Source organism: Buceros rhinoceros, unplaced genomic scaffold (genome assembly GCF_000710305.1).
Source record: "Buceros rhinoceros silvestris isolate BGI_N320 unplaced genomic scaffold, ASM71030v1 scaffold3784, whole genome shotgun sequence".
Classification (NCBI taxonomy): domain Eukaryota; kingdom Metazoa; phylum Chordata; class Aves; order Bucerotiformes; family Bucerotidae; genus Buceros; species Buceros rhinoceros.
This window is the reverse complement of record NW_010407553.1, coordinates 65,574-78,764: the sequence shown is the minus strand read 5'-3', so window position 1 is coordinate 78,764 and position 13,191 is coordinate 65,574. Positions and strand designations below refer to the sequence as shown.

Sequence of the window (13,191 nt, the reverse complement as noted above, 5' to 3'; positions counted from 1 at the left end):
GCTCTACAAGTAGCACAGCCGGCTAGCGGGGCAGCCTGAGCTGAAAGTGAAGACCTGTCCCACACAGAGCTAAGGTGCTGCCATTTCCAGAAGTGTATCTCCCCCTGCTCCCCCTGCCCATCAGTGCTGACACCCACTTCCCAGCGCTGGTACCCATGTCTGTGCGGCTGCCTGAGGCCTTGGGACAGCTCTCAGTCCTGGCTGAGAAGTAACGCAGTCCAGAAGAGCACTGCATTTTCACAGAGGCCCCCAGCTGGTGAGATTGTTGGTCTGGAGCCAAGGGAGGCTGGGGGTGAGAAGGGCTTGGGGGTGAGGCCTGGGTCACCTTACATTGATGGCAAACCCTATATCTCCAGCTAGGAACGGAAAACTGAGTGGTGAAACTGCACCAAGACAAGAGCATCGCAGCTCTCACAACTTCTGTGACTTTAGTCCAGCAGCTGTAAAATAGACACACAAACGAGTGCCAAATAACATCTTTAGTTACTAAGAGAGAAACTGGAAATGTACAAACACACCCTAACAGAATAAACTTACGCGCAGCACACTCAGATAGTTTTCACAATATTTGTCTTGGCTCAAAAATACAACAAAACCTTTAATGGTAAAAGGAAATTTAATCACCCTAAACCACAACAGCCATGCTATTAGGATTAGCAGCCACTACATTCTACTTTTTTTAAGCGATAAACTTTCTTGCAGATTGCATATTGCAGCAGCTATCACTATTTCTTTCACCATATTAGAAATTAGTTTAGAACTTCCTCCTATCATTAATTCACGTTTATCAGCACAATGATGTTCCATGAATAATGTCAGAAATAAGTAGTGACCACCACGAGGAAATGTGCTCCTTGAAAAATGGTAAAATGGTACCTTAAAAGGCTTCTGTGTCATTTCAAATTGCAAGAATGGCAGTAGTAAGAATAAAGTCCAGAGCAGAGAGAAGAAGAACTTAATTACAATATTTCCAGGCGTTTTCAGTTATAAATATATTCTGTGAATATTGCTTCAAACTATTAGGTATCAATCAATGCATTTTATGGATTCATCATTACAGTATTTGAGCACCTGTAAGTCCAAAGTTTCTTAATAACAGGCTTAACACAAAAATTGAGGAGGCAAAATGCAGAATTGTTAGATTTAAGTTCTTTTACAGGTCCTTTTCCCAAAGACTACAACTCAGTGCTGCTGTTAACTCCAAAGAGGAGTCAAGCTTCACTCCAGAAGCTTTGATTCTTACCTCAAGACTCTTGCTCCGAGTCAGATGGATTGTATGAACAGGTAAATTTCCTCCATCCATTGTTACAAACTATTCCTCCCTGCTTTCAAAAGCTGTAAGAGAAACACTTTTCTCTTTGTGTTTGTTGAATTGATAGCTAGCCAAGTACAGCCAAATGCTAGCAGATACGGACACCCCATGCCAATTTCTAGGAAAATTAGCATCATTAGTATTTAAATCCTCTGCCTTCAGGAGACAGAGAAGCAAAGCACTGGTCCAACATCCCAGAGGGATGAGCAGTCCTGACCACTCAGTCACAGCAACCACTGCTCTGATTTTGCCGTGCCCAAGCTCTGTGTCTCGCTGGTGCAAGGTGCAGCCAGCTAAGGGAGACCTTTAGCAATCTGAATACGGCACCTTCCTTTGCCAGCTAGTGGGCCTTACGAAACCACGTCCTTCCTTCTCCCCTGGGCTGCTGGCAAGTACGTCCCATGCGGATCTCCTGTGCAAGCTGAGTTTTGAGGTAGTTCCCTGCTTTTTGTGCTGAGGCCGATTTATGAGCAGCAAAGCACTGTTTGTAAAGTGGTGGTAGTTCGGGCACCACTCCCTTTACCCTTGTGCCCTGGGCTTGCTTTCTGTATATCTGAATATGAAATGCAATAAATACCTTTGCCACTAGCTATTGTATCCACCCAGCGCACAGCGGCTGAGTCTGAAGGTGTTCTGGACACACAGCAAGTTACCTGAGTGAGCACAGCTAAGTGTCATTTCAGCCACACCATCCCTCCGGAGCCTTGCTTAGCTGACTCCTGCCTGCTTTTCCTCAAACAGGAATGGCTCATATTGGATTTTCCCCACGATCTCTGTGCCCCGTCTGAGTTGCTCTTGAATTCCTCTCGGTGGTCTCCGAGATAAGGAAAAAACCCCCCATGTTTACAGCTTTCACCATTAGGAACAAGATTTGTTTTAAGTGCTACCTGTATATGAAGATTTTTGTTTTACCAATATTAATACTTCAAGTGGAAAAGGATGAGGTTCATTAAAAACTCAGGACAGATGTTACACGATGAGAGAGGAGTCATTTTTCTATGTTATCTGTACACGTTTTGTTAACTGGGTGATCGGACAATAACTTTTATGATACACTAATTTGTTAGGCCGGAATGTGTTTGGGCTCAGTCATAAAACTGTCCTGACATCTGACAGGTTTAAGGCGGCAATTTATGAGATCAGGCTCAGCATCTGATACATCCTTATGTAACCCTACAAGAAACCTGAGGATTTTGTGGCAGTGTAGAAATGTACGAGATTCGACAATGGAAGAAGATGCTCCAAATTCACTGTAGGTGAGTGCTCCTGTAGTTTGCCAGCTACTCTGTTCCTCACCTGGCTTTGCAATAGAACGGTGTGCGGGAAAGTATTCCTGGGCTACAGTCGGTGATGAGAGCTCTGCCAGCTGCCAACGAGCCACAGCTGTGAGCCTGAAAAGAACCGTGTGCGCACTAGTTAGGGTGATTATTTTTGCCATCAAAAGAGTTTTCCATTACGCAAATGTACAAGCTCTTCATGTGGCTGTTTAGAGGGACAGACTGGGGAGAAGAATGAAAGAAGCTACACCTTCTCGCTGAGTCAGCCCTATTTATGCGACCGTTTGGCAGGACCTGTTCCTCTGCCATGCTCATCCAAAGGCAGATGAGGTAGAAGGTAGAAATCTGGGAGCATGGGGGAGCATGTTTTACTTCTTTAAATCATTTAAGTCTTTGCTTGTCCTGTTGATTTTAGTGGAAACTGCTGTTCTGCCAATGAAGGCAAGCGAAGACTTAGAGGATCTGGCACACACGCACAAAGCGCAGTTCATGGTGCTCTGTCCTGCAAAGGTCTCAGTCAGTTCCCTTTCCTAGCTTCCCTCCCAGGCCTGCTAAAGTCATGAGCATGTCCCAACAGGTTAAGACACAAGAAACTGTCTCTTCTGTCTTTGTCTTTCATTCACGCCATTGAGAACTCTTCTCTGGAAGCATTAGTCGGGTATGAATAGGTAAGAGCTCATGCTGCAAAATACATCCCTGGTACTCAAAAAATATTCCTCAAGGCTCTGCACACATTGCCCCACTAGTACGCTGAGTCTTACAGGACTCTGCGACCCAGCTGCTAACCATAACACATTTCAGGAATTCATCCTCCCCACATCATGGACTATGGCTGCATGCTGACATAGTGGTGCGCTCCCGCACACAGCACCAGCCCAGCTGTGGTGGAAGTTATAAGCCCAGTGCCTGGAAGATGCAGATTTAAGCATCACAGGGTTGCCTTCTCTAAAAGCCCCTGTTCCAGTTATTCCATTGCAGTGAAAGGTGTTGTCAAGGGTTAGGGCTGAGCTAGCCACTAGACAAATGACATGCTGTCTATTACCCCCCACTCTCCTCCTCAAAGGTGAAGAGAAAGGGAATAAGGGAGAGAAGCTTATGGGTTGGAAAACTAAAACTGCTTTAATGAAAACAACAACAATAAAATGAAATATATACAAGTATACACAGAACCAATATCAAACTCAACACCACCACCTTCCCTCCCTCCCTCCCTCCCTGCAGCAGGTGCTGGGCAGTCTCAGACTGGTCTCAGCAGCAGATGGGAACTGGATTCAGGAATGCACGGATTGGGATTGAAGGCAGAGCAGACAGAGTCCTCCTCAGACAGCAGCCTTTGGGATCCCTCAGCTTTATACCAAATATGACATCTATGGGATGGAGCACCTTGTTGGTCAGTTTAAAGTCATCATCTGTCCTGTCCGCTCCTTCCCACAGGTGCGCCCTCTAACTTACTGCACCCCCACTGTGGTGCACAGGATTTAGCAGTGACCTTGGTCTGCACAGGAGCAAGTACAAGCAAGAGCCTTTCCGCACACCAGTCCTTAGTATCACTTCTAGAAGCAGACACTTTCTGCAAAAATACGCTGTTAACTTCAGAAAGTGCAGTCGCTTAGAAGAGACTTAAGAGAAGTAAAATCGCTGAACAGAATTAATTCTGTTCGAACTCAAACCAGCACAGGTGTACAAACAACATATAAATTTAGGTTAAAAGGCATTTGGGCACTTGAAGACACGTATTTCCAGATTCTACCCGGGAGTACTACAACCTGAAATATCATCTTTGCATATATTATATACAAGCCATGGACTTGTAGATGTGTGTGACACTTTCATCCCTTCAACTAGAATTACAAAAAAAATTATAAAACCTATGCTTGTACATACAGCCATATTTAACATCACGCACTACCTTTCATAAAGCTGCATCCAATAGATTTTCTTGAACTGTCATCGTTTTCTTATTAGTGAACAATATTTAGAAGGTGATTCAAGAATGCATAAAGACTCTATTCCTTTTATCCTCAACTATAAATATTTCAGAATTTCAACATAAAAAATATTGATTCAGCAAGGTACTGACAGGCACTGCTAAGTGCTGAAGCACTGGATCATGCTTATGCCTCTGAGCTACAGCTGCTCCCAGACCTTGCTGAAGTAATGACTCTGCTAAGGACCCTCCTTCCAGTCTCGGTGAAGGGAACAATTATGCAACCAACCCCCGTGTGCATCAATACTAAAAATAACAGGAAGCCACAACCCCAGGCCACCTGCAAAACTGATTCAAACCCTGTGTGTGGGTAAACAGGTTTCCCAAGAGTCACAGCAAATGCAAGGGTGATGCTCAGGGACTGCTCGTGTTTTTTACACTGAAAGCACAACTGCCAAACTACAGCAACAGTATTAGTCTAGGACTTGGGGCCGGGGGGGCTATGGTGTTCTCTTTGTGGGAAACACTTGTTTCACTGGGCTGCAGCGTTGTGCTGTTGAATAACACGACACAGCTTCCACAGAAGAGCAAGAAAACACATTGCTTTGCTAGCTGACCCGCTGCTCTGATGGTAGCACATCCTCTGAGGAGAAAGCAAATGTGGTTTTGATTTCCATCGCTTTTTAAACAGAAAGCCCCCGTGCGTGTTTTAATGATGCATAGAAGATACAGTTTTGCACAAGGGGATTCTGAAGTTCAATCATCATGTAATTTCTTAATCATACCTGATTAGCTCTAGAGATGCTAGATACAAAAAGAGATTTCTAGGAAAAGCATTTTCCCTTGATTTATGCACAGAATTTTACTGGTCTTGGAAACACAGCACAATGAAAAGATCGCAAGGGGACTCAATTACTCAGAGCAAAATATAAAAAAATAATTTCTTCAACAACAGGAGTTTCCCCAACATTCTATTAGGAGGTGAATATATGAAATAAATAATGCAAGAACCTCACTTGTTCAGGGGATAATAATCTTAACTCCAAGGGATATCGAAGAAGGATGCAAGAAGTCCAGAATAAAATGCATGGAGGCTGTGCATGGAGGCTCACGTTCTGCACATGGCAGGGAACTGTTCTTCATGCCTTACTGCACAGGACTGGAAACAACAGGCTTAAGTCAAGGCCTGAGTCAAGAAAAAACTGGAGGAGATTGCTTGGATGAGCAATGCAGCCTCCACCGATGGGCATCTTTAAGAATAAAGCAGACAAATTTGTCAGGATGTAAGTAAACTTGAGCCAAACTTGGGTACTGGAAGAGACTAGAGGGTTTTTTAGGGACTCTTGCTTAGTAAGCATTGAGGACTAAGTCAAACCTGTTTTGTTTGTGGAAAGAGCACCTGGAAACACATCAGCCTCAGGTAGCAGGTAGGTAACACCAGGTCCGCAGGTTGATGACTCAGGGAGAGCTATGTTTACCTTATTAGACTACTGTAATCAATCTGCGGTCACAGAGATATGAAATTGCTGGATTATTCATTCTCTCTCTGAAAACGTTTGCAGTCTTACCTTTCCTAAAAACATAATACAGTCGTCAGCTCCAGAATCCATGGCTTGCTGGAGCCAGGTATGCTTCAGGCCTCAGGACAGGTGCTTACACCCCAAAGCCCACAGCAGCAGTGCGCTGGAACCGTGGAAATGGCTGTGCCCTGGCCCTGGTGAAGTGGCAGCAGACCGATACGGTAGGATGACAGGCACACAGCGTGTCAGACAACAACAGTGTAACACTGCCAGTCCATGCCAGGCACCCCTCACCTGCAAAACTAGTGTCCTCCCTCTGACAGCAGTTGGTATGTAGAAAAAATATTTTTAAAAACAGCAACCACAACTGTGAGACTGAAGTGATTTAGACATCAAAATCAGGAGACTCTCTTACCACTCTGCCTCCAAATTTTGACACTGTTCCTGCCCTGACACCCTCCCAAGTCCCCCTCCCCAACACAATGTCCCACTTCTGGGTAAGAACAGCAACTCCCAGGGGCTCTCTGAAGAGAAATAAACCCCCCAAGATACCTCTCATCTTTTCCGGTGACCCTCTTCCACCCAGCAGTGACCCTCACCATTCCAGCCTTCTGTAGAAAACCTGGTGGTAAATGAGGAGGGGATGGTGCCACCACTTCCCAGCCGGGCCCTTCTCCCTCCGCCATGACAGGAGCAGCTTCAGCCCCAACAGAGCAGAAATCCAGAGCAAGACTGGAAGAGCAGCACTGCTGGGGACCTGCATCCACTCCCCAAACTGTGTCCTGCCTGGCCAGAAGAGCTGTGGTATAGGGACGACAGGCCCGGCTGGGCTGGTGGCTGCCTCAGGCCTGTGGTTTCCTCATGTTCAGGAAGACATCAAAGCTGGAACAGGAGCACCTGGGATGCTTCAAATCTCAGGGCATGTTTTCCTCGCCAGCAATTACTTAAGACATGCCTTAGCCAGCCACCTGCTCAGGCTGCCATCAGCAGCCCCCAGCTCCTGCGTGGGGTCCCAGAGGCACGGAGCACCCCTTGGCAGTAGCCCGGCACCTCACGCACCCGTGACTCGCATACTGAGAGGGCTCACGGCTTTGTGGGCTTTTGAAAGCCTCTCTAATTATGCAGCGGTTTGCTCATAGCCATAGTGTGTGCAGTCAATAGCACTTGGGCAGCTGGCCAGCAATGCGATGCCCTTCCAGTCTTCTTGCAAGTGTTAAAAAAAAGCACTTTTCAGAAAATTAAAATATTAACTAGCCTCCATGAAAATGGTATCTATCAACTAGCATAGACCAAGTTCAGGGTGAATAATGTTCCGCAGTGAAATCTGAACAACTTCAATGCAAATATATATAAACCAGTGCCAAAACATGGTGTTCCCCCCCCGCCCCGAAACAAGACAACCATTGTTACCTCTGCCTGCAATGACCTGTAGCACTACATAGCTAAAAGTAAAGAACTTCTCTTGTGGTCACCCCTGTTTCATACACAGGTTTTTTTTATTATACAGCAATGTAGTGTTTCAGCACCTTCCAGTAACTGGAGGAATTTTAAAGTATTAATGAATTTTAAAGTAAAGAAAGTCGTTTATTTCCAAGATTCATTAAAAACTGCCTGATGGAAGTTTAACTTCATTCCTTATGTCCCCCTGCTGCTAAATCAGAAGAGAGCTTAAAAAAAATCTAGTGATGGATGACACGTGATGACACTAGTAAAATGTGCATGAAGTACCGGCAGAACAACCGGTGCATGAATTACCTAGGAGTGGATCAGCATTCCTCCACGAGCAGCAGTAATCCAGGCTTCTGGACTCAGCCTCAAGGGTACTTCTATGCCAAGCACAAGCTGCTGAATACCAGGCACCAGACACCCTAATTCGGATGTCTTTTGTGACCACAGAGCAACTCCACATGAGAATACACAACTTCTGTTGATGTAAAGCGCTAACACAAACACAACCGTGTACACTGGAGGTAAAAAAAAACCTTGCAACTTTGATTCAGAAGGTGAGATGGTGACTTTCCTTTTGTTTCTTGTATTTCTATATGCAACTTTGTTTAAAGTGAATGTTTAGGTTTCAGAAATGTGTATTTGTAAAGCTGGGTAAGTGCCATGTTCTTGGCCACAACAGCCTATTCCCAGATGCTAACAACAGGAAAAACAAGCCTGTATATCATTAGTGCAATGCATAAACCCCCTGATTCCAGGTATCTGTAAAACTTCCAGATACTTTAGTATACTGCCAAACTCCCCTTTACTAGGGGTGACCATGGTACATTCCAGATAAACAAAAACACAGTTAACACAATGCTACATCTTTTCCTTAGGCAAAACATTCTTCAATTTAACTTCCAATATTGACATATATGGAGTAAGAAGGGATGAAATCTAATGTCAGCCTACAGCTGCGGCACGTTCTCCTTGAATCTTGCATTCAGTCTGGCACTGTAGAGGTTGAAAAGGATGCAGTCCTGGTAATCTGGTATAACTTCAGAAAGAAAGCATCACTATAGGAGTCTAATTTTATTCTATGAGCTACTTTTATTCCATGGTTAAAGAATCCTTCATTATGGCAGATGTTTTACGTTGCACGGAATCTTCTCCTTTCACCTCCAATGTTACTTAACTTAATTATCTGTTATTGGCCTTTTGTTTGTAATTAAGGAGAGTTTGCTTTAAATAGCTAAGTGTAGCTCAGTGACAGGTTTAGCTGATTTGCCCTTCCTTGAAACACAAAAAACGTGCAACGAAAACCTTGAAATTCCAACTGTCATTGTTTATTACTGTTTTGGCTACATTCTCTACAATTTCAGCAGCATCTTAAAGAGACAGTTAATGTTTCCTTATATACAATGAAAACAAAATGGCTTGCAACATCAGAAACAAGAGCAACAGTGTAACTGTACAATACTAAATGAAAACCTGTAGTAATACAGCCTCCTTTTCCTGCAACATGGACAAAATTACATATAGGTATTCAGCATCAAGAATGGGCTAGTAAAAAGAATAGTGAACGGGAGAGAGATACACTGTTCTGAAAAATAAAGTTTCTACCATACAAGGCAGTTAGAAAATGTTTCACATTTTAAAATATCTGTACAAGCCACAAGAAACATTTCCTTGTTGATAGGAACTTTCAGAAATAAGAGAATAACCATAAGCAACTTCTACATCTAGTATCAATGCGCTCTGGAGGTTGAGAACGCAATAAACTGATTTAAAGAACTGTACTGCATATTGCCAACACAGATCTCTTTTACATGCCTTGATTGTTAATGAATTCCCTACTCTTAATCTCTCTATAACGTACAGTTGACTTGCACCTTAAGGAGGTCATTTGATTCTTTCGCAAAAGTAAAAGCGTCGTTTAGCAGCAATTAAAAGCGCCTTGAGGGAGACTTAAAAAAAATACAATATCCAATTAGAAAAAGCCATACTTTAAACATTTGTACAGGAGTAAGTTGCTGAAATTTAACTGAAAATGTGACATCTGTACAACAATTTACAATAGAGCTAGAAGGGAATTTATCATTATTCCTGCATAGAACATTATACATGACCTGTTTGCATTTGGTTTCATACTGTTGTTTGCTTTTAATAGAAGCCTGGAAAGTTTCAGAAGTTTCAGTATCACAGCAAGTATAGTATTTTTAGAAAATTGAGTGGATTTCAAAATTAGCCATCTGTTCGAGAACTAAGTACGAGGAACTCCACATCACCCTTCCAATCTAAAGCCAGTGAAACACCACCACATTTTTGGAGGTACAAGCCTGAGTTGCCAAATAAAATACTACAACTTTATCTGAGGAATCTGATACAGAACATATCTTTGACTGTCCCACATTCCTTACTTTGGTTTCAAAAGATCAATGTCTTGGAAAGATGGCAGTTTATTTAGTTTATAACCAGGCACGGATCATTTTCCTGTGTTTTCAATTTGCTCACTACCCTTTATTTAAATAATGAAAAACTACCCTTCATGTTAGAACTTTCCAGTATCAACCAAATGTACTTTAAGTATTAAAAAGATTATTTACAATGTTCCCCAGAAAAAACTAAAAACCTTTTCTTCAGCCTTAAACACAGTATACCTGTTAGTGTGTAACAGGCAGTGTCATCCTTCAATGTTTAAAGGTATTTCTCAGAAGGGTACATTTATTCACAGTCCATGATCCATTCCAATCATACAAATGAAACTATATAGGAGGATCTCAGTCTGAAAACGCAGTTATCAAACTTGTCCCGTGTAAAAACACTCAAATGCTTTCAAGATCAAGTCTGCATCTGGAAACTACACAAAGATATCATGCCATTCCTCGTTTGGAGAAATTTCAGTACGAAATAATGCTTGAAGTAGGCGGTGTTGGGGATGCTGCTAGCCCAGTCATATGCAAGTTTCCTGAAGAATTTGATCTCCTCATGTGAGGGAGAAGGTAAGGATCATTTGCCAGCTGGTGGACATCAAATCTATCTTCTTTTCGGTATGCTAAACAGCGTCTGATAAAGGCCTAGGAAAGAAATGTAAAAAGCTACAATACCATTCCAAATAATTACCTCTGCTTACAAGCAAGTATGCATGTCCTCCTGGATAAACTAGTTTCTAAACAAATTCTTGTTCTTAGGTAATTCAATTCAAATGACAGTGTAAGCTTTTACTACTGAGTCCAATGAGAAAATGTAACGTCACAGCAGGAAAAGAAAAATCCGTAAAATAATTAGCTTCAAATGATCACACTTCAGCTGCATATTTCTTTGTTTAGAAACTATATTTACAAGTAGAACATTAGCAGCTCAAACAATTAAAATTCTGCATGTGTTATCCATGAACAGTTTAGCAGAAACCAGAAGTGAATATCAGAGAACTGAAAAAAGTAGAAAGGAGCTCCACAGAGCTCCTAAACCGATTCGGCTGTACAGTGGATTAATGATGCAGAATGGAAGATGCAGGGACAGAATCTCAATGGTTTAGTTGACCTTTGAAAACAGGCATTATCACACATGCCATGACAGAACAGAGAAAAACGTGGAATTTGACAACGGTGGTTGTCATGTTCAATAGGCATTAAATAATCAATAGACTATTTAAGAAACCACTACCTGGCTGGAACTCGCTTCCCACAAAAAACTCTGCTTAAAAATATCTAATCCCATCTGCTTAAACAGTATCTATCCCGTCCACTTAAAAAAACCTAATCAACTGAAAAATCGTGTGGCTAGCTTCAGGACTATTCTTGAGACACTATGTTATCCTACATTTAGGTTCATACAATATATGCCAATCATTTTGTGCTGAAAGTTTCTGTCAAGTCTTATGTGTAGCACACACAGAACATTTGGTCTCCTGAGAGCTTGTGCTTCAACATTTAATGACAGAAAATCCTTATTACTGCTACAGAACTGATTAGCACATCATTACTTAATTTAGAACTTAATTTAGAAGAATTACATATCTTTTCTTTGATAAATCTGTTCAGTTGTTTGTTCTTTGCTCCAATTAAAAACTGGAGATTAAAGGAAAAAAGTCTGTGATACAAGTTTCAAAGAATCCTGCTAGAATTTACTTTTACCATTTACATATCCAGCATGAACAAGGTACAAAATAAAACACATGCACATCTGGTAATACATTCACATGTTCTTGGACGTTTCGGACTTTAATAAAATTCTTCACAATAAATCTTTTCTAATACATAAATTCTTAAGAGTTGTTTGCAAGATCCTCAGAGCAGCAGTTTGTGTCTAAAATGTCTGTAAACTACTTCATGCTTCTGTAGCACTGTAGGCACTGTTTGCACTGTGATGCAAAGGAAAACAGTGTTCAAAATAGGAAAAAGTGAGGAATATCAAAGGACAGGTACAGTCTGAAACCTAACAGTGTTATCTCAGGGTCCATATTTATTTCACCTCCATGTTTTTCAAATCAGAATTTCAGTTTACAAGCTGATCTTTTCTAACTACGACGTCTATAAATCTGAAAGACAATTTGTATTCTACGCAGTCATCATAAATGATCTGATTTTACAAATTAGTCTGCAATTGTTCTACAGCATTTCCACCAGCAAATAATTTCTCCCTCTCTTTTATAGCTATTGTGACAATGCTAAAAAGAGTGGAGAACTCTGAAAGTTGTAGTGCTTGAAACAAACAAACAGAACATGGAAGAAACAGAGAATGTAAAAATAAGTTCCATGTTGAACTGTCTACTCTTTCCTGACATGCTCTGTATAAAATCTACTAATGACAAAGAAACACAAAGTTAAAGGATAAGCATATAAACTGTTGACGTGTAATGGTATCAGTTATACGATGTGTATTTATCAACTGCATTCAAGGGACACTATTTTTCAAATGGGGGTGAAAAAACCAAAACCAGCAAACAAAACACTCACAAAACAAAAAAACCCAGGACAAACTACAGTTCTGCAACCGAATTTTCATAACCTTAAATGCAACTCACTCACTGACACTAGTTTTAGAAAATATAACCTATGGTAATACACCACAAATTTTAACAGCAGGTTTATGTACCCAAAGGACTTTTTTTTTTTTTTTGGTGGAGGGTGGGGGGTGTAGGTGGGTGCATGTGGCATTTTCTTGGGAAGTTACAGCCTTAGAAAATAGGTTTCCTTTCCTTTTAATCTTTAGAAGCTAAAACATCGCATTCTTAACTTTTTTGCATCTTGTCTCCCAAATTGAAATATGTTTAATTAGTTGCTGAAACTTGAGTCGGCATTCTATCATCTTGGCATATTTTTCAACAAACACATCTGTACTGCATCTGGCCATGAATGTATCTTTCAAAAACTGGAACAGTTTTAAAAACAAGTAACACATATATAATGTTTTCTTCCATGTTCACAGATTTGGATTTGTGTTACAGGTGCTCACAACAGCAATCATTCAGGGAAGCACCTTAATCTGTTTCTGAATAGCTAGTCTGTGGAGATGAGTTTGATACTATAGATGCATTTAAAAATCTTATTTTGAAACAAGAAACATTGACATCCACGCCTTTGTGGAAGATCAACTATTCTGGCAATCTTGCTTCCTGAATCAGCATCCACAATATTAAAGATTCTTGATCTGAAGAATTTCTGTTTCTAAACTCATCTTTGAGTTAATACACACATACTGTGTATGACCTCCCAAGGGACAGAG

The 13,191-nt window shown here is 41.5% G+C and overlaps 1 protein-coding gene across 1 annotated transcript in view; it reads right to left on the bottom strand.

Annotated features, from left to right (window-relative positions):
• Window positions 1-8,798: 8,798 nt before the first annotated feature.
• The window catches only part of TLK1 (tousled-like kinase 1), a 45,412-nt gene continuing 41,019 nt past the window's right edge, over window positions 8,799-13,191 (bottom strand). The window contains exons 20-21 of the mRNA XM_010134501.1: window positions 9,729-10,541; window positions 8,799-9,062 (exon numbers count right to left, since the gene is read on the bottom strand). Coding sequence (XP_010132803.1) covers window positions 10,365-10,541 — 177 coding nt within the window. The 3' untranslated portion in view covers window positions 8,799-9,062; window positions 9,729-10,364. The remainder of the gene's footprint in view (window positions 9,063-9,728; window positions 10,542-13,191) is intronic.